At 45.6% G+C, this 27,149-nt stretch overlaps 2 protein-coding genes across 11 annotated transcripts in view; one reads left to right on the top strand and one right to left on the bottom strand.

Annotated features, from left to right (window-relative positions):
* LOC143284898 (membrane-associated guanylate kinase, WW and PDZ domain-containing protein 1-like) overlaps positions 1-12,192 on the top strand; it is a 155,594-nt gene extending 143,402 nt beyond the window's left edge. For 7 of the 10 annotated variants that reach the window (XM_076592025.1, XM_076592027.1, XM_076592029.1 and 4 more), the window contains 3 exons: positions 177-381; positions 1,271-1,409; positions 9,612-12,192. In XM_076592025.1, the coding sequence (XP_076448140.1) occupies positions 177-381; positions 1,271-1,409; positions 9,612-9,766 (499 nt within the window). In that variant the 3' untranslated portion in view covers positions 9,767-12,192. Of the gene's footprint in view, positions 1-176; positions 382-1,270; positions 1,410-4,112; positions 4,168-9,611 lie in introns of all 10 variants that reach the window. The other 3 variants (XM_076592031.1, XM_076592030.1, XM_076592028.1) reach the window with 3 other exon arrangements.
* A 291-nt stretch (positions 12,193-12,483) lies between these two features.
* The window catches only part of LOC143284899 (cilia- and flagella-associated protein 100-like), a 38,974-nt gene continuing 24,308 nt past the window's right edge, over positions 12,484-27,149 (bottom strand). The window contains exons 13-15 of the mRNA XM_076592037.1: positions 20,200-20,296; positions 15,849-15,968; positions 12,484-13,183 (exon numbers count right to left, since the gene is read on the bottom strand). Coding sequence (XP_076448152.1) covers positions 13,067-13,183; positions 15,849-15,968; positions 20,200-20,296 — 334 coding nt within the window. The 3' untranslated portion in view covers positions 12,484-13,066. The remainder of the gene's footprint in view (positions 13,184-15,848; positions 15,969-20,199; positions 20,297-27,149) is intronic.

Raw genomic sequence — 27,149 nt, 5'->3', positions numbered from 1 at the left:
TGCAAACATTGACACACAAATGTGACAATATCAGAGGAGGCAGTTGATCGCAGACATTTACTCAAAAGTCTGACTGACTGTTGACCCATAAATGCGACAAATCCAAAGGAGGCAGATGACCGCAGACATGCGGTCAAGGTATGAACAGTGACCCCCTGCATGGGGTGTGTCATCAGAGGCGGCAGCAGCACGGTGCCGGGGAGAGGCCGGCTGACCAACCAGCCCAGCCCCGATGAGGGAGAGCTCTACACCGTGGAGCTACATCGCGGCTCTCGGGGCTTCGGCTTCTCCATCCGCGGGGGTCGTGAGTTCAACAACATGCCGCTCTTCGTCCTCCGCATCGCTGACGGGGGAGCTGCCGACCTGGACGGCAGGCTGCGGGTAGGTCTTGGGGGTACCCTGGGGAGGTGTGTGTGTGAGTGGGTAGATACCCTGAATTGGTTGGTGTGTGTGTGTGTGTGTGTGTGTGTTGGGAAGGTATTGAATTGGTGTGTGGGTAGGTACCCTGAATAGGTGTGTGGGTAGGTACCCTGAATAGGTGTGTGGGTAGGTAACTGGAATGTAGGTGTGTGGGTACGTACCCTGAATAGGTGTTTGGGTACGTACCCTGAATAGGTGTGTGGGTAGGTAACTGGAATGTAGGTGTGTGGCTAGGTACCCTGAATAGGTGTGTAGGTAGGTGACTGGAATGTAGGTGTGTGGGTAGGTACCCTGAATAGGTGTGTGGGTAGGTACCCTGAATAGGTGTGTGGGTAGGTGACTGGAATGTAGGTGTGCAGGTAGGTCTGGAGTGCCCCAAATCAGTGTGTGGGTAAGTACCCTGAATAGATGTGTGGGTAGGTCTGAATAGATGTGTGGGTAGGTTTGGGGTATTATGAATGTGTATTTGTGTGTGTTCCTATGTTTGTGTATGTGTGCGTGCGCATGTCTGTGTGTGTGTCTGTTTGTGTATGTGTGTGCCTATGTGTGTGGAGGGTGGCTGTTATGTACGTATGTATGTTAAAATGTATGTGTGCATTTATGTGTCTGTGCATGTGTGTAGTTTGCTCGTCATATTTTGGTGTGTGTAAGTAACATTGATGTAATGTGTTGTGTAGAAAAGTATTTGTAAAGCACCTGGAGCAGATTTCTGGATAGTGTGCTATGTAAGAATCAGTTATTGATTATTATTAGTAGTATTAGTATTGTCATTCTTATTATGTAAGGGCAACATTTAGTCCATAATCAATTAGTTGAGTCAGAAAATAAATTTGACAACATTGTGGTGCAGGTTGGTGACCAGATCCTGCAGATCAACAACATCACCACGGACTCCATGACGCACACGGAGGCCATTGACATCATCCAGAGCGGCGGCACCTCTGTCCACCTGCTGATGAAGCGCACAGGCAAGCCCCCTCCTGCCTTTGGTATGCCTCACCTGGCTTTCTTAACACTCCCTCCCTTCACCCCCTCCCTTGCCCACAACGTGGACAGAACGCCCACAGCCAAAGACAAGACCTCGCGGATGATGCGAACCCAGGCCCTGTGGCAGTCACAGGGGTTTGAAGCGGTTCTTCTCTGGTCCCTCCCTTCCTGCCCCCCCTCCTTCCTTGCCCCACTCTTCTTTCTGTTGTAGGCCAGAGTGGTGACGGTGATGTTGTAGTAGATGCAGTGCCTGGTTTGTTCCTGGAATGATGGTCATGCACACCATGCCCTTTCCCCTGTTGCAGACTGGGGTGATGGTGGAAAAGGGTGTGTGTGGGGGAACAGCCCAGAACGTGGAGCAAGCTGTAGAAATGTGCGTGTGATGCAGATCCCAGCAGTCAGTCGAAACATCTGTGACATGTAGGAGGAGCTGGTTGCATGGCACACATCATGGAGATTCTTCTCTTTGGAAGGTGGGGGGAAAGGTCTAGATAAGAATAATCTGTATGGAGCCTGAAGAGGACAGTCTCCTCTTTCCTGTTTCCTGGTTCCTTGAGGTCAGGATGGGGCTGAAACAAGTTATCAGTCTGCAAGATCACAGCTTGGTATCAGTCTGCAAGATCACAGTTTGATATTAGTCTCCAAGATCACAGTTTGATATCAGTCTGCAAGATCACAGTTTGATACAAGTCTCCAAGATCACAGTTTGATATCAGTCTGCAAGATCACAGTTTGATATCAGTCTGCAAGATCACAGTTTGATATCAGTGTCCAAGATCACAGTTTGATATCAGTGTCCAAGATCACAGCTTGATATCAGTCTTCAAGATCACAGTTTGTGATATCAGTCTTGAAGCTCCATTCCTTTTGACAGAGGTGGTGAAGTTGTCTATCTATCCCGTAGTCTGGTAGACTGTGAGGGCACCACAGATTTGGCAACCAGCCTTCTCCATCCCTGACGGATGTCTGTCCTTCTGACTGTCTCACTGAGGGTTATCAGACCTGTCCACTGTGAGATGTTGTCCTCCCATCTCCTCTTCTGACTGTCTCACTCCGGGTTATCAGACCTGTCCACTGTGAGATGTTGTCCCCCCATCTCCTCTTCTGACTGTCTCTTCTCCTTGCTGCCTGCACTGTTCCCTGCAGGAAGGTCTTGGCCAGTCCTGGTGAACGCATGAAGTTGATGTTGGTGTTTTTTTCTGGTGTATCAACAAGGGATGTAGCCAAGTCCGATGTGGGACAGGCTAGCTGTGCACGGTCTGTGGTGTGGCTTCTGACAGCTGGTTCCCTCAGTGCCGTGACGCCATGTTGGGCATTGGTGTCAGGGTGTGGGAACACTGCCACACTGTCCTGTTCCATGGCCTGTCTGTCTTGTGACCTCCATAGCTAACCCCTTCATCACCCCTCACACCCCCTCTCTTCACCTCACCCCTAACCCACCGTAACTGTGGTTCTGTTAACACTGCTGCATTATCTGGGGAAATAGAGGTTCATGTGTACCATTGTGAATGAGTTTTTTTGTTGTTTTTTGTTTTTTGTACTGCATGCTGAAAACTGCACGTCACACCCCCTTTCTAAGCATGCCTAGAGAGTAGTCCCCCTAGCTCCACCATCTCACACACACACACACACACACACAGGAGTCATGTTGACTTGGAGTCCAGTGTGTAGTTATGTGTATTGATGGTACAGCACCCTGTGTACCCTTCAGTGGTTGTCTCCCTTCCCTTTACCTCCCTTGTCAGTCCTGAAGGCCTGGGTTCCATAGCCCATTTCTCCCTCTGATATTCATTGCTTTGAACATGATGATGATATCATTCTGTTCACCTTGATGGTTTCAGTTTGGTTTTGTTTTGGTTTGGGGTTGGTTTTTCCTTATCTGTTGAATCAAAAGTGGTGGTTGTTTTTTATTGTGGGGAGAGAGTTTCTTTTCTTTGGTTGTGGGCTTTGTCCTTTATAATGGTGTGTGTGTGGTGGTGTGTGTGGCATGTGGTGTGTGTGTGGTGTGTGTGGAGTGGTGTGGTGTGGTAGAGCAGTAGACAGCCGCATGGTGATTTTCAGTCTGCCCTGTACAACTTGAACATTATAACATAGGGTACCCACGAAGACTACTGGCAAGCATGTGTGTGTGTTTGCTTAGTGTGTAAGAATTTTGAGAACATGATTAGTTTAATGCCAGAACAAGCTGCATGTTTTGGGGCCAAGGGTTTTTATCCACAAAGCATAGAGAAATTGGAATGGTATTGATTGAAAGGTTATGATCACCAGGCAGTTCAGGCAAACTCTGCCACGTGTGGAATTAGTTTTTGTTGACCGATTTTTTTTGTTGCTGGTTTTTGTGTTGTTGGTTTTTGTTAATGAAAAGAAACATCACTGTTTGATAAAGATTTGTATGAAGGTAATGCTCAGCAAAGCTGCTTTGTTTTATGTTGATGAGCCGTTTGTGAAGGTTGAAAGATATGTGTGATTGTTGGAGGGGTGCTGAGTACACATGTCAGTATATCACAGTCACTGACAAAAATAGCGTGTGAGTCACGTATCGAAGAAATGAACCAGTAGGGGCTGTAGTGCATGCCTTTGTTGGGGAAATTCTGGTTACTGAGATCCAAATGATGTGTGTGCTGTGTGTTGTGAAGTACTCCCTTGTCAGCATGATGAATGTGACCATGCGTGTGTTTAACCATCGGCATTGCTGGCATTTTCAGACAGCACAGGCTAAACTCACCGCCACAGACGGTGGCTAAGGTGTGATGGGGGATGGTAAGACTTGACAAGAACTCCATGTTGAGTTGTGTACACGGATGTATGTATCTCTCTGTAACGCTTCGACGGACAGTGCGAGAAGCGAGAGGGGGCAGTGTAGTGGGTGTATCACATGTGGCTTTGTTGCCCTCTGGGTGGTTCGCTTTGGTACTGACCCTGTCTAACTACAGCACCGGCCCTGAGAGCTCTGACCGCTAACCTGATACTGCACGGACACACAGATTGTCGTGGATTGTACTGAGGACAGTAAAGACACTGTACGTCATGGATTGTACTGAGGACACACACTGTATGTCATGGATTGTACTGAGGACAGACACTGTATGTCATGGATTGTACTGAGGACATTCTGTGTCATGGATTGTACTGAGGACACACACTGTATGTCATGGATTGTACTGAGGACAGACACTGTGTGTCATGGATTGTACTGACAATAGACACTGTATGTCATGGATTGTACTGAGGACAGACACTGTGTGTCATGGATTGTACTGAGGACAGACACTGTGTGTCATGGATTGTACTGAGGACAATAAAGACACTGTATGTCATGGATTGTACTGAGGACAATAAAGACACTGTATGTCATGGATTGTACTGAGGACAGACACTGTATGTCATGGATTGTACTGAGGACAGTAAAGACACTGTATGTCATGGATTGTACTGAGGACAGACACTGTATGTCATGGATTGTACTGAGGACAGACACTGTGTGTCATGGATTGTACTGAAGACAGTAAAGACACTGTATGTCATGGATTGTACTGAGGACAGACACTGTATGTCATGGATTATACTGAGGACAATAAAGACACTGTATGTCATGGATTGTACTGAGGACAGACACTGTATGTCATGGATTATACTGAGGACAATAAAGACACTGTATGTCATGGATTGTACTGAGGACAGACACTGTATGTCATGGATTGTACTGAGGACACACACTATGTCATGGATTGTACTGAGGACGGACACTGTATGTCATGGATTGTACTGAGGACATTCTGTGTCATGGATTGTACTGAGGACACACGCTGTATGTCATGGATTGTACTGAGGACAGACACTGTATGTCATGGATTGTACTGAGGACAGACACTGTATGTCATGGATTGTTCTGACAATAGACACTGTATGTCATGGATTGTACTGAGGACAGACACTATATGTCATGGATTGTACTGAGGACAGACACTGTGTCATGGATTGTACTGAGGACATTCTGTGTCATGGATTGTACTGAGGACACACACTGTGTCATGGATTGTACTGAGGACATTCTGTGTCATGGATTGTACTGAGGACACACACTGTATGTCATGGATTGTACTGAGGACACACACTGTGTGTCATGGATTGTACTGAGGACAGACACTGTATGTCATGGATTGTACTGAGGACAGACACTATGTCATGGATTGTACTGACAGTAGACACTGTATGTCATGGATTGTACTGAAGACAGACACTGTATGGCATGGATTGTACTGAGGACAGACACTGTATGTCATGGATTGTACTGAGGACAGTAAAGACACTGTATATCATGGATTGTACTGAAGACAGACACTGTATGGCATGGATTGTACTGAGGACAGACACTGGATGTCATGGATTGTACTGACAGTAGACACTGTATGTCATGGATTGTACTGAGGACACACACTATGTCATGGATTGTACTGACAATAGACACTGTATGTCATGGATTGTACTGAGGACACACACTGTATGTCATGGATTGTACTGAGGACACACACTGTATGTCATGGATTGTACTGAGGACACACACTATGTCATGGATTGTTCTGACAATAGACACTGTATGTCATGGATTGTACTGACAGTAGACACTGTATGTCATGGATTGTACTGAGGACACACACTGTGTGTCATGGATTGTACTGAAGACAGTAAAGACACTGTATGTCATGGATTGTACTGAAGACAGACACTGTATGTCATGGATTGTACTGAGGACAGACACTGTATGTCATGGATTGTACTGAAGACAGACACTGTATGTCATGGATTGTACTGAGGACACACACTGTATGTCATGGATTGTACTGAGGACAGACACTGTATGTCATGGATTGTACTGAGGACACACACTGTATGTCATGGATTGTACTGAGGACAGACACTGTATGTCATGGATTGTACTGAAGACAGTAAAGACACTATGTCATGGATGTATGTCATGGATTGTACTGAGGACACTGGATGTCATGGATTGTACTGAAGACAGACACTGGATGTCATGGATTGTACCGAGGACAGACACTGGATGTCATGGATTGTACTGAAGACAGTAAAGACACTGTATGGCATGGATTGTACTGAGGACAGTAAAGACACTGTATATCATGGATTGTACTGAAGACAGACACTGTATATCACACACCGATGCTCAATACGTCAGCTCCGGTAGACATACACCAGAACACACTCTGACCCTATGCACAGTAGACAGGCCAGAGGAGAGGGTCAGAGATGAAAGGCCGTCTGGCTGTGGCCAGCAGAGTTGTGGCAGGAGGCTGTGTTAGCACTGACCCCTGTAGCCCACCCACCACTAACTCCTCCACTTTAATCACCCCCCTTCAGCCCTTCAAGTACCTTTTTGGGGGGTGCTCTGTGGTACTGCTGTACTTTTCAAGGCACAAGGCACATCTGGTTTGGTTGTTAGAGAATGATTCAGGGAGTGGTTTGTTGAACAAATTTTGTAAATGCACTTCTGTTTATTCTGACATGGCCAGCCTCCTTGGCTTTGGTATCCTTATGATACAACTGAAATATTGTTTGATAATCGTAAGGCATTTTCTCAGACTGCAAGCAACCCCATAGCTGACATAGCAAAAGTGGCATAATGTGTGGGTGTTCCCATTGCCGTGTTCCAGTATAACTCAGTGCCTGCAGTGTTTCACGCTCTTCTCTTCTGTTGGCATTGGTGTTTATCTGCTGCAGGTATTCAAGATGCCATAACATTCTTTTTTTTTTCTTCCTTTTTTTTTTTTTTTCAGTGGGGTGCCTCTGAAGAGCAGTGTGCCTTGTGACGTGAAAAATGCAGCAGGTTTTGTTGTTTTTTTTCCTGTTTTACTCAAACATGCTTTATTCAACATCTCTTTTGCCAAAGGATTGTTTTTGTTTGTTTGCCACCACCCCCCCCACACACACACACACACCCACCCTCCAAAAAAAAGAGGGAGTTATGTACTGAAGAGATTTTTAAAGGACATGTTCAGTACTTGATAAGGAAGTTTAGGAGTGTTTGAAGCCATGTGTTAACATGTAATGTTCAAAACTGGACCAGTGGCTGAATGCGATGCTGGTGATCATAATCCCCCCACCCCCACTGTCAGTCCGCACCATGTGGAAAGACGTGTGCTTCCATGTGTGAGTTGATTTGGGCTGAAAGACCCAGGGTGGAGGCTTTGTTGATGGTGATGTGGTGGATGCATTGCACTGAGAGGGCACAGACTTGTGGGTGAGGGAGCATTTCCACACACACCCCAGCCCCTCTTCCCGTGTCTGATGACTGACGAGCTGACATGGAACTGAAGGGAAGGGGTTACCAAAGCTCAGTTCCCATACAAAACTTATTGCACAATTTCTTTAGCACTTGATTGCACACACACGCATCACCTGTGCATGGATCCATACACATGCATGCATGCACATATATACATACACACGCATGCATGCTCACACACACACACACACACACACACACACACACACACACACAAGTGACACCCCCACGGAGGGATTTGACCCTTTAACTCTGATGTTCTCTTTCAGCGGACTACATGGCAACGTGTAGCTGACCGCCGGCCCCCAGTGGTGCTGTGTGGTCCTCTCCCCTGTCTCCCTCCATTCACTCTCCGTCCTCTCCACAGGGGGCACTGCTCCGGGCATGGCTGGCCAGTCTTGGCTCACCTGATGGACTGTCCTTCTGTCTGACTGACTCGAGAGCCATGGTGCCATTAACTTTGACATGACAGGCATCTGTCTTCAACATGAAGTCAACAACCAGGCCTCTGTGTCACCAGCTGGTTGACATGGTGTCAACAACCAGGCATCTGATTTTTACATGGTGTCAACAGCACAGGCATCTGTTTCACATGGTGTCAACAGCACAGGCATCTGTTTCACATGGTGTCAACAGCACAGGCATCTGTTTTACATGGTGTCAACAGTGAAGGCATCTGCTTTACATGGTGTCATCAGTGAAGGCGTCTGTTTTGCATGGTGTCATCAGTGAAGGCGTCTGTTTCACATGGTGTCAACAGCACAGGCATCTGTTTTACATGGTGTCATCAGTGAAGGCGTCTGTTTTGCATGGTGTCAACAGTGAAGGCGTCTGTTTTGCATGGTGTCAACAGCCAGCCATCTGTTTCACATGGTGTCAACAGCTCTGTCACAGTATTTTCATCAGACCTTTTTTGAAGTGTTGCTGACGAGTTCATTCAGTTTTCACCTGCACCAAGCCAGAACTGTCTCCTGTCTGTCTGTCTGTCCTGCTTGTGTGAACATCCAGACAGCCAGGGTTCTGTTCCACTGTTCTGCAGCTGACTGCATGGTTGCTGTTTGGCACAGATCATTTTCTAGAGTGACTGGTTCTGGTTGTGGCAATGGGAGTGCTGTGTTCTGTTGGTGTTGAAGCATTCAAGTGAAGTTACACTTTCTGTTGGAGTTGAACTGTTCAGATGGAGTTGCTGCAGTATCGTTGAGGCACGATTCCCAGTTGGTGTTGTGTTGTTGTTTTCCACTGTGTGGATGTTGCATGATTTGCGTATGAACTGTTTGGTTCAGTTGTTGAGCATGTTCACCTCACCTCCCACATGCTAACCCCCCCACCCCTCCCCCCACCCCTTTCGGTGTTCAAGTTTTGGCAGGTGGTTGCTGTTGTCATCCAGGGTTTGTTATACCGTTCCTGTTGATTCTGATTCTCGGTTCTGTTTTCCCATCACACTGAAACTGAACTGTGCACAAACAAAACAAAAAAAGTGTTGGTGGATCATTATTTTTAATGTCTGTTCTCTGAAGCGATTTTAGACGTGGAAGAAAGTGCATGTGTGTGTGTGTGTGTATGCGCTTAAGCTATATGTGCAAACAGGTTTTTAGGGTCATTAAGAGGCATTGTTTTTTTTGTTGTTTTTTTCATTCCAGTTATTTTATTTTTGACAGGCAGGAATACTTTTAACAAAATCAATGCCTTTCAGAGTATTTTTGACGGGTTAGAATCATTCAAAGACAGGAATATTACTATTATAATGCCTTGCAGTGTATTTTTGACTGGTTAGAATAATTCAAAACACAGAAGTCAGTGTTGACTGAAAGACAAAATGGGAATGATTGAGAGAAGAAAGTGGTGAGAAGCTGCGACCTGACTGTGAAGGTGATCCCCCCTGTTTGTGTGTCTCTTTCAGAGGGCGCTCAGACTCCATCTCCCCATAGCCGCTACCCGCCTCCGCTGTCCAACGGTCCCATCGGCCACAGCTCGCCCCACATGGGGAGGCGACAGATCGACCGTGATGACTACTTCCATGGCTACCCACACGGCCGATCCTTCCACAACTACTGACCGTCTCCCGCTATGGACAGCACACAATCACACACAGGGGGGTGGGGTGGAAGGTGGTGAGGGGAAGGCAGGTGTGGGGCGTGGCTGGACAATGCAGCACTGAGAACAACAGCAAAGACACACACAACACCAACACACAACCAAGTGCAGTTGAACACACCGCAGCGCAAGCACCACAGATCACAACGAGGAGCAACAGCACTTGGAGGGAGGAAGATGACAGAGGGCATGTGACAACTTCTGTATCCATGCAAACACCACCACCACCACCACCTCCTCCCAGACAAGACAGAATCAGCCGACACCTTCAAAGGCAGCAAGCTCCCACCCTACACCCACCCCTTCCACCCTCCTCGTGTGTGTGTGTGTGTGTGTGTGAGTGAGTGACTTTCTTGATCAGTGATGGGGAGGGAGGGTTGTGGTCACACATTACTGGCTCTGATCTTTCTCCAAGGGGGGGTGGGGGGGGTGATGATAGTGTGTTACCAGGCACCAACCCCCACCCTGTGTTGTTGACGTCGCCAGCCCCCCCCCCCCCCCCCCCTGATATTTCTGGCCCCTGGTGGGGAACACAGCTCTTCCTTGTGGTGTGAGGGGTGGGGTGTGTGATGTCTGGACAGTGTGTGTGAGAGGGTGGTTCAACCAACCTCCCTGCAATTGTTGACTGAAAACTGCTGCTGGACGTCAGTTGTGACCAGCTGTGATCCGTTCTTGTTATTTGTTAGTCCTCCATCCGCCATCACTTGTTACCGCTGCAGTCCCCAACGGATCATTTTCAATATGCAAACCAGGTGGACGGACACGTGAGCAACACGACATTGAATCAGTCATCACGTTGTGGTCAGCTGTAGCTGTGGGCTTTCCTGTCGTCCAGCTTTCAGTGAAGATGTGTGTCCTGTGGTTTTCATCATAACATGTTTTCGTTGATTTCCTGATTGTATATTCTCGGGGTTTTTTTTGTTCCTGTACTCTTGATTTCATTTTCCCCTGTACTCTTGATTTCAGTGTTGCGCACTGGAAGACCTGTAGTCAGCAGATAAAGGGAGGGAAGGAGGGATGATAACCTCCCACCACCCACCTCCATGTGTTAGTGTAGGGTGGGCGGGTGTGTGTGTGGGCACCAGTAGGGTCTCGTTTGTGAGTCACCAGCTAATGGTGAACAAACATCTAATGTCTTCCTGATTCTTGCCATTCACTTTCACAGGTAAAGGGAGGCAATCAGTGCTGGGAGGAGGGTAACTTGGTGAATGGGGGGGGGGTGTGTAGGCGAAAAAAGTATTTGCAGTTTGTGTGAGTGACATCACAGTGTGCCTGTTGAGTTTGTGGCAGTCTGTGTGACTGGAACTTTGGTCATGTATGGGAACCCGATTGTGCATTTTTGCCTAGTCTTGAAGGCAGAGAGAGTCTTGTGCTGTCAGTGACCGTTAGCCGGCGTGTGTGTGTGTGTGTGCGCGCGTGTGTGTGCGCGCGCAGGTGGGTGATGTCTGATAGGATATCTCATCACACTGATTGCGTGGGGGGGGGGGGGGAAGAGAGGTGGGTTGGGACAGACCTGGCTGTGGTCACCTAACCACTGGTCATTTATGTAGCATGCTCATCAACCAGCCCACCTACACAATGTCTTGGTCATGTGGGGTCGGTTTTTTTTTTTTTACCCCCAATCATTTATGGTTGCACTCTTTCCTCTTTCCACGATGTCAGTGAAGTTACGCACACCAGACTTAGTGACACAGGGTGTAGAGAGTTCAGGTCAGTGTGACCTGACGTCATGTTGTCGGCGTGTTCTCTTCCATGACTGGTTGACTGCCGCGCCATGTTGTAGACCATGGTAGCCCATAGTCCAGCCTATAGTCTATGCATGTTTTTGGACACTGCTGACACAGCAGTTCTTTTTTTGTGCAAAAAGCTGCAATAAGCGGAGCTGGAAGCAAACGGAGTGTAGAGTTTTCTCCCTTCTTTCTTTTCTACTGATGTACGTCCTGTGGTGTGTGTGTCTGTCTGAATCGGGTGTTGTGACGGTGGTTGTAGTTCAGCCATCACTGAGGGGATGGGGGGGGCATGTAGTGGTACTAACACCACCCCCCCACACACAGATGAAGATATGACATAGCGAGGACTTTTTAGCCTTGAGGTGGTGTGTACCGTCTGGGCTTTGACGCCAGTGCTGTGTTTGTCAGTCACTGGGGGTTTGTAGACAGCTGTGCTTTGTGTCAGTGACTAGAGGCATTTGTCGTCACAACTGCCAGAGGTGAGAGCAGAGATTCAGGTGTAGATTGTTAGATGAATGGGGTACATTGTAAGAAAGTGTGCAGCGTGCGTTTGCGTGCATGTCCGTGTGTGCTTGTGTTGCTAACTGCTCAGAGAGGTGTTGTGCTGGCTGTGCAACAAAACCCGTTTGTATATTGACAAATAAATTGTAAAGAACTCGGCTTGGGGTGGTGAGACTGAATGTTATTGAGCCTAGCCAACCTTCACAAAGTGTGTCACTGTCATTCAAATGTGAAAGTTTATGGCCTGTACAATGTGGGTGAAGCGTGTTGATGTATAGGTTGTTAGCGTAGAGAAAGTACTGTGGCATAGGGAGGGCATACACTGGTAAAAAGCTGTGTATTTAAAATTTAAATGAATATAACAAAAATGAGACAGAGGAGTTAGAAAGAGAAAAAAAAAGTCCACATCCTTTTGTCTTTTCTCATTGATGCCAAAAACATACATAGTGTAAATTCAATTGATTTTTTTAAAAAAGGTTTCTCCAATTGGTTTCTACATAATTGTGCACATATTTCTCACACACAAAAAAAATCACAGTAATTGTCAATCCTGTGTCCTCTCCTTAATTTTCAGCTGCTGGTCACCTAATCAGCACACGCAAGGCAGCAGCGGTAAATGCGTGCGATGGTTTTGAACAGAGCAGGACCCCACACAGCAGTAGGGGAGTGGCCAGGACCTCCGTCATCAACACTCCTTTCTTGGGAGTGCAGGTAGCTTAAGGTCAGCGTGGGGGGGGAACAGCAGTTGATCCACAGGGAGGTGTAGGGGGAGGTTACTGCCACTGGAAGTAGCAGACAAGGGGTGGGGCGGGCGGAGAGGAAGACAGGGGCAGGTCACTACCACTAGAAATAGATGAGCATTGGGAAGGGGGGGGTGGGGACAGGTCACTGTGAGAAGGCAACTGTTGGGGAGGTTTGGAAGAGATGAGGGCATAGCACTACCACTCAAAGTAGTAAAGTATTGGGGAGGGGGGTATGGGAAGGGGGTAGGTAAAGACAGGGGCAGACCATTATCACTGAAGGCAGGTAACTACCACTGGAAGTAGTAAGCGAGTTCCTCCTCCTCCCTGCTGGCCTGGTCGGCGCCGTCGTCCTCTTTCTTCTTCAGCTGGGGTGGCTCTGAGCGGAACACCAACTTCTTTCCCGTCTGCACACAGCAAGGCACTGTCAGTTCCACCACTCACCGGCACACACACAGCAAGGCATTGTCAGTCCCACCACTCTCCAACACATAGAGGCACACACACGCACACAGCAAGGCATTGTTAGTTCCACCACTCGCCAACACACAGCATTGTCAGTCCCACCACTCACCAACACACAGGCACACACACACACAGCAAGGCATTGTCAGTCCCACCACTCACCAACACACAGAGGCACACACACACAGCAAGGCACTGTCAGTTCCACCACTCACCAAAACACACAGCAAGGCATTGTCAGTTCCACCACTCACCAACACACACAGGCACACACACACAGCAAGGCATTGTCAGTCCCACCACTCACCAACACACAGAGGCACATAGAGGCACGCACGCATGCACACAGCAAGACATTGTTAGTTCCACCACTCACCAACACACAGAGGCACACACACACAGCAAGGCATTGTCAGTCCCACCACTCACCAACACACACAGGCACACACACACAGCAAGGCACTGTCAGTTTCACCAACACACACACACAGCAAGGCATTGTCAGTCCCACCACTCGCATACACACACAGCAAGGCACTGTCAGTTCCACCACTCACCAACACACAGAGGCACACACACAGCAAGGCACTGTCAGTCCCACCACTCACCAACACAGAGGCAGGCACACACACACACACACACACACAGCCAAGGCACTGTCGGTTCCACCACTCGCCAACACACAGAGGGCACACACATACAGCAAGGTACTGTCAGATCTCACCACTCACCAACACACAGAGGCACACACACACATACAGCAAGGCACTGTCAGTTCCACCACTCGCCAACACACACAGAGCAAGGCATTGTCAGTTCCACCACTCGCCAACACACAGAGGGGGACACACACACACAGCAAGGCACTGTCAGTCCCACCACTCACCAACACACAGAGGCGCGCACACACACAGCAAGGCATTGTCAGTTCCACCACTCACCAACACACACACAGCAAGGCACTGTCAGTTCCACCACTCACCAACACACACACAGCAAGGCATTGTCAGTTCCACCAACACACAGGCGCACACACAGCAAGGCATTGTCAGTTCCACCACTCACACACACACACACACACACACACACACACGGCACTGTCAGTTCCACCACTCGCCAACACACAGGCACACACACAGCAAGGCACTGTCAGTTCCACCACTCGCCAACACACAGGCACACACACACAGCAAGGCATTGTCAGTTCCACCACTCACCAACACACACAGGCACACACACACAGCAAGGCATTGTCAGTTCCACCACTCGCCAACACACAGGCACACACACAGCAAGGCACTGTCAGTTCCACCACTCGCCAACCACACAGGCACACACACACAAGGCATTGTCAGTCCCACCACTCACCAACACAGACGCACACACACAGCAAGGCATTGTCAGTCCCACCACTCACCAACACACAGACGCACACACACACAGCAAGGCATTGTCAGTCCCACCACTCACCAACACACAGAGGCACACACACACAGCAAGGCATTGTCAGTCCCACCACTCACCAACACACAGAGGCACACACACACAGCAAGGCACTGTCAGTCCCACCACTCACCAACACACAGAGGCACACACACACACACACACACACACAGCAAGGCACTGTCAGTCCCACCCTTCAACACACAGAGGCACACATACACACAGCAAGGCATTGTCAGTCCCACCAACACACAGAGGCACACACACACAGCAAGGCACTGTCAGTTCCACCACTCACCAACACACACACACAGCAAGGCACTGTCAGTCCCACCACTCGCCAACACAGAGGCACACACACAGCAAGGCACTGTCAGTCCCACCACTCACCAACACACACACAGCAAGGCATTGTCAGTTCCACCACTCACCAACACACACACACACACAGCAAGGCATTGTCAGTTCCACCACTCACCAACACACACACACACACACAGCAAGGCATTGTCAGTTCCACCACTCACCAACACAGCAAGGCATTGTCAGTTCCACCAACACACAGGCGCACACACAGCAAGGCATTGTACGTTCCACCACTCACCAACACACAAGGCACGCACACACACACAGCAAGGCATTGTACGTTCCACCACTCACCAACACACAGGCACACACACACACAGCAAGGCATTGTCAGTCCCACCACACACACACACACAGGGGCGCGCACACGTGAAAACAGTTGCACCCACACACTGACACACACATACTGATACATGTACACACACCAAGATAGACAAGACAAACATTGAGGAACTCTTTTGAAACAGATGGAAAGGGAACATGATTTCCTTAGCTCATGAACACACACTAGACAGACACAACCATAAACATGCCCATGCATGCACATCCGCATGCAACGCACACACACACACATACAATGATGCGCTCTCGAGGAAAAGCAGCCAGATATGATCATTGACTGTTTAGAAAAACTTGCACACACACACACATATATATATATGTGTGTATGACATACTGATACAGATGCTGAAGGTTTGTGTGTGTTGAAAATTAGTGCATGTGGTGTGGCAGTGCATGTTTATATATGTTCAAAGTTTTGTGAAAAACAACACACACACACACACAATGAAGACTGACCGTTTTCTTGGGCTCAGCCTTGGCGCGTTCCAATGCGCGACGAACCCTTTCCTCCTGGTGCAGTCTCTGCTGTTCGATCTTCTCCTCTCTCATCTTCAGTCGTCTCTCCTTCTCCTTCGCCTGCTCACACGCACACAGCTCTCGTCATCATCACTGGTCATACTTAGGAGGAACGTAGCAGAATGGTTAAGATCACCATCTGCCAGCACAGTGTCCGCAAGGGTCATGGTTCAAATCCCGGTTACGCCCTTTCTTCCAAGTTTGACTGGATAATCAGTGTCTAGTCATTCAGGTGAGACAATAAACCGAGGTCCTATATGCAGCACACACTTGGCACACTGAAAAATACCTCATGGCAACATGTTGCCCTCTGGCAAAATTCTGTAGAAGAAATCCACTCTGATAGTTAAACGAATTTACATGTACTCAAGGCCTTGCAAGCACATTGGGTTACGCTGCTGGTCAGGTATCTGCCTGTATGGATTTGTTCAAATGCAGTCACGCCTCCTTGAGAAACAAATTGTTCATACTTACACAGGGCCATCCTCCATCAGAAACCATGTTCGAAATGCTTTCAAACACGGAGTCACATTCTGTCACCATTATCGGCCTATCTTAATCAGAGACAAAGCACTAAGCACTTTACAAATATTGAGTCATTGTTATTGATACATTTATATTTTGCACCAACCTTTGGTCAGATATAAGCTCTAAATACTAAACACACACAGAGCCACTGACACAACTGGCTGCCTATCTGGGTACAACTGATGACAGCCTTGAAGTGCTCATCATTCATTTCCAGTGTAATTCAATAGGGCTTAAGTCATGTGCTTATTAGAGTAAACCTTACAATGAAATTTAGCCAGGTACAATTATCTTAATGCCATGGCTTCTTTTAAACATGTGCATCCTACACATGGAACCTTGATTTGTCTCTTCTGAACGACTAGTGTCCGGACCACCTATCACCTTTCAACCATGTCACTGTCATCAGCATCTGTACCATCAAGTGCTGATGGCAACAAATGTAATCCCACATTTCTAAAACAGGCCTTCATAGGGAGCAGTGGCCCAAGTCCTGTGTACAGATGGAACACTGATGCTCTTTGTGCAGCATGCACTCAGCACGGGTAAAAGAACCCACAGCAACAAAAGGGTTGTCCCTGGTAGAATTCTGTGTAAGACAACAAAAACATTTTGAGGGTAACACAAATCCAGATAGAAAGAAATGGGCGATTCCACAGTGAGGCAAAAGGGCCTCCCTACTAGGGGAGAGCAGTCTGAATTTCACAGAGAAATCTGTTGTGACAAAAAGTAATACAATAAAACAATACATGTCAGTGGTCTCCAGTTACAGTCCATGAAACAGGGTCCATAAAGGACATGGGAAGTCATGGAACTGGAAAACATATTTTTCAAAGTGCAAATGCTTCCACTGATTGGAGAAAGAAGAAAAAAATTTTTTTTGAAAGAACTAGTGACCATCACTAATTGTATAGAGTCAGGGAATGGGTAGTTATAAGATTTAATCCATGATGATTTGCAGACAAAACCACCTGTGTGCATTTGTGGTGTTAAACCAAGACATAAGGTATTATTGCTTTATTGTCTCTCTGAATGCTCCACTTAATATGTGATACAAAGCTCGTTCTTGTTTTTTTGTGCCATATCTTCACAACTGGCCATTTTGATTACAGAGGAAATACATTGTGAGGAAATATTTAATTTGTACTCGTGGTAAAATGGCATGGCAGAGTTTTGGAAAAGTCACAGAATTCAACCAAAAATCTTCCAAACCTGAATGGACTGTGAAAATTGTCGATCCTAACGTGTCACACCTCTCTGTCCCAAACCTCTCAACCCCCACCCTGCCCACCCCCCCAATCCCCCCACCCTCACCCCCAACATGTTTTACTGGTCTGACTTCAGAGGGTTTTGTCACAGCTGAACAGTCTGTCCGTTTGCCAGCACTGAACCAAGGCTTTGACAAGCGAAGGAGGGAGGGCAGGGTGGGTGCTTGCTGTTAGTTCAAACAATGATAAAAGTCCACAGAAACTGAGGAGCAGTCAGCAGCTCAGGTGTGCAGAAAGGTTCACCTGAAACACCAGTCACACACCACACCATGCAGACAGGTACAACAGTGGTGTTGCCCTGCTTTCAGTTTCCGCGGAGAAGCCATCAGATGAACAACACCACTGACTCGGAACAAAACACTGACACAATGCAGTAACAATCACACAGTAAGATAACACAAACACATAATGCTCACACAAAACAATTACACTGACAAAACTACACCGACACAGAAAATAACACTGACACAATACAGCAGCTTTGACATAATATCCTGACACTGACACGACAATATCATAACACTGACAGAATGCAGTAACGCTGACACAATATCATAACACTGACAACACATCACTGACACAACAGAATAACACTGACATATTGATTGATATAACAGACACAATGACAATATAACACTGACAGTGACACACTGACACTATAACAATGACACGCTTGACACAATATAACACTGACAGTGACACAACATAACACTGACAGTGACACACTGACAAAACACAACACTGACAGTGACACACTGACACAATATAACAGTCACACACTGACACAATATAACAGTGACACACTGACACAATACAACACTGACAGTGACACGCTGACACAATACAACACTGACACAATATAACACTGACAGTGACACACTGACACAATACAACACTGACACAATATAACACTGACAGTGACACACTGACACAATATAACAATGACACACTGACACAATATAACACTGACAGTGACACACTGACACAATACAACACTGACACAATACAACACTGACAGTGACACACTGACAATATAACAATGACACACTGACACAATATAACACTGACAGTGACACACTGACACAAAACACTGGCACAATAGAACACTGACACAATATAACTCTGACACACAACAACAATTAAGGGCTGAAGTCTTCCATTTCCTTCTTCACCATCTGAGCATCCCATGCTTAACCCTTTCACCACCAAGACTTGAAGCTCTCAGTCACAGACTTCAGTTCCTGTGAAGACAACTTCATGGACTTGTTCACTTCAAACTATGTCAGGGGGGGTGGGGGGGCAAATGTTAGTCACTGTTCTCTTGCCCTGAATCTGGCTCCAGCTGTCAAGCTTTATTACCATGTGAAAAATGGTCCTTTTAACATGACCCTTTCATACTGACTATGTCGGATATCATGGTGCACTGTCTAGTCGATTAAAATCATCGTTGATGGTGCACTGTCTAGTCAATTAAAATCATCTATGATGGTGCACTGTCTAGTCGATTAAAATCATCGTTGATGGTACAGTCTAGTCGATTAAAATCATCGTTGATGGTGCACTGTCTAGTCGATTAAAATCATCGTTGATGGTGCACTGTCTAGTCGATTAAAATCATCGTTGATGGTGCACTGTCTGGTCGATTAAAATCATCGTTGATGGTGCACTGTCTGGTCGATTAAAATCATCTTTGATGGTGCACTGTCTGGTCGATTAAAATCATCTTTGATGGTGCACTGTCTGGTCAATTAAAATCATCTTTGATGGTGCACTGTCTAGTCGATTAAAATCATCGTTGATGGTGCACTGTCTAGTCGATTAAAATCATCTTTGATGGTGCACTGTCTAGTCCATTAAAATCATATATGATGGTGCACTGTCTGGTCAGTTAAAATCATCTTTGATGGTGCACTGTCTGGTCAGTTAAAATCATCTTTGATGGTGCACTGTCTAGTCGATTAAAATCATCGTTGATGGTGCACTGTCTAGTCGATTAAAATCATTGTTGATGGTGCACTGTCTAGTCAATTAAAATCATCTTTGATGGTGCAGTCTAGTCAATTGAAATCATCTTTGACGGTGCACTGTCTAGTCGATTAAAATCACTTATGGCAGTCCACTGTCCAGTTGATTAAAATGACCTATGGTGCTGCACTGTTTTGTCAATCAAAATCACCTCTGGTGGTGAGAGAGTTAAAACCTAAACCAACAAAAACACCTATGGTGGTGAGAGAGTTAAAACCTAAACCAACAAAAACACCTATGGTGGTGAGAGAGTTAAAACCTAAACCAACAAAAACACCTATGGTGGTGAGAGAGTTAAAACCTAAACCAACAAAATCACCTCTGGTGGTGAGAGAGTTAAAACCTAAACCAACAAAAACAAAGAGTAGCGCAGAGACATGCGTGGCGTTGGGGATGGAGGTGTGAGGGGGCGACACAGACAGGCATGCCACAACAAAGAACAGAGACGAGAAACACAGACGACCCCTGACCTTCTCTGCGGCCTCCACCTTGTCCTGAGGCATGGTCTCTATCATCTCAAACAGCTCCTCAAGGCGGTTCTCAATGTTGGTCAGCATCTGTAGCGTGCTTCATGGCCAACACAGCTCCACGGGTTAGCATATCATCATCGTCATCGTCATCGTCATCGTCATTGTCATCATCATCACCATGTTGGTCAACATCTTTACCATACTCATGTTTTTATTGCTGTTGTAGTTCATTTTGTTTGTGTTATGTATTTTTTGCCTTTTAATTCTGCACACTCATACACGCACACGCCCAGATGCATGCATGCACACATACACATACAGAGGCACGCATGTACACACCTACACACACACACACACAAATGCATGCACACACGCATGCACACACACACACACACACACACACACACACACACGCCCAGATGCATGCATGCACAATGCACACACACACACACACACGCACACAGAGGCACACATGCAGACACAGACACATCTTTCCCCTCTTCCCTCTGCATCCTCCCCCACCCCTTTTTTTTTTTTTTGGTGGTCTAACATCACTTTGGGCGGAAAGACTTTAAACTGACAACCACTGCTACTCAAGATGACTATGAGATCATGACCAATCACCATGACATTGTATGACATTCCTCTATGAGCTGGGCATCCATGTAAGAACTGAAACTGAAATCTGAAATGTATGATATACTTTTCTATAATGATAATAAATATCATGGAGCTGTTAATCACAGAATATACTTTTATGTATGATATGATGACAACTCTCATGGAGATTTGTATTATTGGATATACCTTTATATAACAATACTTGTCATGAAGATTTATATTACAGGATATACTTAACTGTCATGGAAAATCTGCACTACAAGATATACTTATTATAATCGTCATGAAGATTTGTATAAGACATACTTTTATTTTATGATAATTGTCATGATGATTTGTGTTACAGGTTATATATGATAATCAGTCAAGGTATTTTGTATTTTCTGATATACTTTTATAAATGATACTTCAAAGAGATTTGTACACTGGTTATATCTTTATAAAGGATACCTGTCATGGAGATACGTATAACAGGATGTAGTTTCATATAACAACAATAGTCGTGGATGATTGTATAATAGGATTCAGTTTTATACAATAATCATCATCATGAAGATTTGAGTAACAGGATATATTCTTATGCAATAATAGTAATAACTGTTACTTGATTTGTATTGTCAAATATACTTTTTTTTTAAGTGTTCTGCCATTTCACAGATCTTCTAAAGGAAGTCTGGCAAAGTTAATTCATATACAATCTTCCCATTATCCCCCTTCTTCTATTAATGTTCAGTGATCATAACTTTGACCATTACTAACATTTTACGTGCATGACTGTTTTTTTCGTTGGTTTTTTTATTTTAATTTACCCCGCCATGTAGGCAGCCATACTCCGTTTTCGGGGGTGTGCATGCTGGGTATGTTCTTGTTTCCATAACCCTCCGAACACTGACATGGATTACAGGATCTTTAACGTGCGTATTTGATCTTCTGCGTGCGTATACACACAAAGGGGGTTCAGGCACTGGCAGGTCTGCACATGTTTACCTGGGAGATCGGAAAAATCTCACCCTTTACCCACCAGGCGCCACCGAGATTCAATCGAACCCAGGACCCTCAGATTGAAAGTCCAACGCTTTAACCACTTGGCTATTGCCCCCTTTCCCCTCTCAATCCCCTCTCCCCACAGCACCAATATGTCAGGTATTTGGAGTCCGTCATGTTAAAAAGAACAGTTTTTCCTTTTTTTGTTTTTTAAATGGCACATGAAGTGAAGAGTGTGAATTGGTTTCAATACATCACTGCAAACAAGTCAAAATATTAACCCACAGGTCCAGACCAATGTTAGTCATAACTCTCAGTGATGAAGTATGCACAAACATATGCACGGTTTTACATGTGCGCACACACATACTCGCTCGCACACACCTAAACACACGTACACGCACTTTAAATTGGTTCTGTGAGCCAGCAATATTGATAATGGCAGATAATTATTGCAAAAAGTAAGCTGCCATACATGTGCAGAAGAATTCATAAAGCAGATTATAAACGGAAAAAGTTTACAGAAAATGTATGCTGTAAAACCAGACTGACAACTGATCAGGTGGTAAAATGTTTCAGACCAAGGATCTGCCTCTGGGACTTCACAGTCCGCAGTTTTTCATACATTTTCTCCATTGGTTATTTCCATAGACTTAGCAGTAACCTCTCTCTCTCTCTTTCACACACACACACACACACACACACACACACACACACACACACACACACACACACACATCACTCACTTTCACTTCTTTTGCTTTATTCCCTCTTTAGGGCGAGGGCTGGATGTAAAAAAGCATGTTAAATGTACTTGCTTATCCATCACCCTTGATAATGAAGATTTCGTCTTGTCTTGTCTTGTTTAGTCTCTCTCTCTCTCATTTGTTTACAACTCTCAACTTCTTTAGTTGAACGACAAGAAAAACGACATCGTCACATGGACCTTTAAGCATGACAGAAAAGTACAAAAGTGTCAAAGTATCTCTTACCTCTTACTGGCTTATTTCATTCAAATATGTGGGGGGGGTTTTTCTATCAAATATTGTTTCATTGTTTTCACCATTATGTTCTGACCTGTACCACTGTGTCACTAGAGCTGTACAACTAACAACATTAAACATTTCAGTGTTCAGTGTTCAGCATCCTTTCTCTCCGTTTCTCTTATGTGAACATACAAATACATGCAATGAAAAAAAAACTTAGGGCAAGAGTGTATGACAAATAAATAACAGGGCCACAAACACCAAAAGGGGAAAATCACACAGAAACGTACAACACAAAAAACAAAAAAAAATGCACTCAACTACACACAACAAACACACAGGAACACAACACACTACACACATCAAACAACACACAGCCAACACGACACACACAAAACGCACACCACAGCTGTTGGGTCAGAAAGAGGCGACATGACGGGTAGGTGGGGTGTGTGGGTCGCTGTGCCCACCTCTCACATACTCTGCCACCCCCCCAAGGTGGCGCCACCTCCCTGCTGTGGCCGTTCTTACCTCCCCTGTCTCCTCCTCCTCCATCTCTTCCGTTACTCCACTCCACCACTTCCGCTCTACGGGAGGCCACTATACACTCTTCCACAAACGTCTACACTTTGTTGTGACCTACATCACTAATCTACAATCTACACTCTACACGACATCACTACATCATCAATCTATGTGTTGCCACTATGTCATTGACCATTCATCCACATGTCACTACGTCAGTGATTACTGTTCTGTACGTTTGTTCTGTGAGGAGGGAAGGTGGCAGAATGGTCAAGACGCTCAGGTGCCAGTACAGGGAGTCTGTCAGGTTGTGGGTTCAAACCCCGCTCTCTCCCTGTCTCCAAAGTTTGACTCGAAAATCAAACTGAGCGTCTAATCATTCGGATGAGATGATAAACCGAGGCCCCGTGTGCAGCCAGCAACTGGAGCACTGACAAAGAACCCATGGCAATGAGAGTGTTCTCCCCTGGCAAAAATCATGTAAAAAGAAATCCACTCTGATAGGTACACGGATATATTACATGCATGCACTCAAGGCCTGACAAGCGCATTGGGTTATTCTGCTGTCAGGCATCTGCCTGGCAGATGTGTTGTAGCATATATGGGTTTGTCCGAATGCAGTGACGCCTCCTTGAGAAACTGAAACTGTTCTGTAAGTCACTATGCATGGCAGTGTCACTAGCCTGTGCGTCACTATGTATTTAATATGAATGTCATTATGTCATTCATCCGCATGTCACTGTCTCATTGATCACTGATCCACTTCATCACCGACCTGCATGTCACTATGTCACTGATATACATGTCACGTCATTGATGTACATGTCATTACATCACTAATCTAAAATTGTCACTACATCACTGATCTAAAAATGTGACTACATCACTGATCTAAAAACATCACTATGTCAGTCATCTGCATGTTGTCACTGTGTCACTGACCTGTATGAGACTACTATGCCATTGATCTATGTGTTGTAATTGCATCACTATCCACACTATGCCACTGACCTATGTGTTGTCACTACATCACTATCCACACTATGCCACTGACCTATGTGTTGTCACTACATCACTATCCAGACTGTGCCATTGATCTACATGTCACTACATCACTATCCACACTATGCCATTGATCTACATGTCACTACATCACTATCCACACTATGCCATCAATCTACGTGTTGTCTCCACATCATTATCCACACTGTGCCATTGATCTACATGCTGTCTCCACATCACTATCCACACTGTGCCATCGATCTACATGCTGTCTCCACATCACTATCCACACTGTGCCATCAATCTACGAGTTGTCTCCACATCACTATCCACACTGTGCCATTGATCTACATGTCTCCACATCACTATCCACACTGTGCCATTGATCTACGATGTCTCCACATCACTATCCACACTGTGCCATCAATCTACATGTCTCCACATCACTATCCACACTGTGCCATTGATCTACGATGTCTCCACATCACTATCCACACTGTGCCATCGATCTACATGTCTCCACATCACTATCCACAATGTGCCATTGATCTACATGCTGTCTCCACATCACTATCCACACTGTGCCATTGATCTACATGCTGTCTCCACATCACTATCCACACTGTGCCATTGATCTACATGCTGTCTCCACATCACTATCCACACTGTGCCATTGATCTACATGTTGTCTCCACATCACTATCCACACTAAGCCAATGATCTACATGTCTCCACATCACTATCCACACTGTGCCAATAATCTACATGTTGTCTCCACATCACTATCCACACTAAGCCAATAATCTACATGTTGTCTCCACATCACTATCCACACTAAGCCAATAATCTACATGTTGTCTTCGTTCGTGGGCTGCAACTCCCACGTTCACTCTTATGTACACGAGTGGGCTTTTATGTGTATGACCCTTCTTTTTTTTTTTTACCCACCATGTAGGCAGCCATACTCCATTTTCAGGGGTGTGCATGCTGGGTATGTTCTTTTCTTGTTTCCATAACCCACCGAACGCTGACATGGATTACAGGGTATTTAACATGCATATTTGATCTTCTGCTTGCGTATACACATGAAGGGGGTTCAGGCACTAGCAGGTCTGCACATATGTTGACCTGGGAGATCAGAAAAATCTCCACCCTTTACCCACCAGGCGCCGTTACCGAGATTCGAACCCGGGACCCCCAGACCGAAAGTCCAACGCTTTAACCATTCAGCTATTGCACCTGTCCTTTCCAACTTCATTAACCAGCATTCATGTTTTATGGAAAGGCATTCACTATTCATTCTTGCGACTATGACAAACTTGCACAATTATCCTTGCTAATCCTGGCAAATTTTCAAAAGTGCAAAAATCCTGACATGGCGTAAGGGTTACAAATCCCTGACCTGAATCACTGAATGTACACGACGACAGGATTCACAAAGCCTCGAAACCATGCTATTTCTGCTTGTACACAGTGTGCGATCTCATCTGAACCACAGAAAGTAAACAGAAAAAAAATAAAGCTGAGAAGGAAACTGTCCCACACACTGTGCAATGGAAGAAACTATGCCACATATCACAGAGGTGACATAACTACTCCATAAATGTTACTAAATGACAATGCCAACACTTACAACAAAAAGAAAGAAAATTGTGGAAATTATACTATACAGAAGAGAAGAAAAAAAAGAAGAAATTAGACCACATACTAATAGAAGGAAAGAAATTAGACCACATACTAATAGAAGGAAAGAAATTAGACCACATACATAGAGAAAAATCATTGCACATAAACAGAATGGAAGAAACAGCGTCACTCACTACTGAAAGAAACTGTTCTGTACTGAAACATGCTGAAGAAAAACAACAGGAAAAAACTGCACCACAAACTATGGCAGGGAAGAAACCATCCATCTACCAAACAGTATGGAAGGAAAAAAAAAACTATACCACATTATAAAGACGAAAAGAAAAAATACCATGAACTATAGAATGAATTAACCTATAGCACACAGTGCAGAAGTCAAGGAACAATACCAGATACTACAGACGGACAGAGTATTCCAAAAACATTCCAAAATAACAATGTCATCATTTTAGACAGAACCTCCATCAGATAGCATTGTGTGGGGGGGTGGGGAGGAGGGGGTTGCGGGGGGAGGGAGTGGGGGCGCAGAGAAGCCAGGATGCTTCACATGGACACAGACTTCAATCTGATTCAGTTTCAGTTTCAGTAGCTCAAGGAGGCGTCACTGCGTTCGGACAAATCCATATACACTACACCACATCTGCCAAGCAGATGCCTGACCAGCAGCATAACCCAACGCGCTTAGTCAGGCCTTGAGAAAAAAAAAGAAAAAAAAAAGATACACAGACCAACAGGTATGTGCGATAAACATGTAGATTATATAGAAATATATTTAGAAACAGGCAGAATGCTTCACTTGGCAAGAGTACATGCTGCATACGCATGTCTGAACCTTACATCTCGGTTCAGACTTCTCTTCACCATGCACAGCCCGAGGATGAGAGATTCAGTCCAACAGTGTTAGTTAAAAGCTGCATCATAGCTGATAGTTCATCTGGAAGATCATCTGGCCATACACGAAAGCAGACAGCTTGCACAGTGGATACAAGAGTTTTGGATGATTCTTCGTACATGAAAAGGAAGGAATTAAAGATAGTAGCACAGCAGTATTAAGGCACAATAATTAGGATGACATACTGTTCATTTCAATAAAGACTACTCACTGGCAAACTGTTCACCGTTTAAATAACTATATGGCTTTGAAGCAAATTATCTACAACAAGCACACAGATTCATCTTCATTTT

This window comes from Babylonia areolata, chromosome 8, assembly GCF_041734735.1.
Source record: "Babylonia areolata isolate BAREFJ2019XMU chromosome 8, ASM4173473v1, whole genome shotgun sequence".
In the NCBI taxonomy this organism is placed as follows: domain Eukaryota; kingdom Metazoa; phylum Mollusca; class Gastropoda; order Neogastropoda; family Buccinidae; genus Babylonia; species Babylonia areolata.
This window is presented reverse-complemented; position numbering and strand designations above follow the sequence as displayed.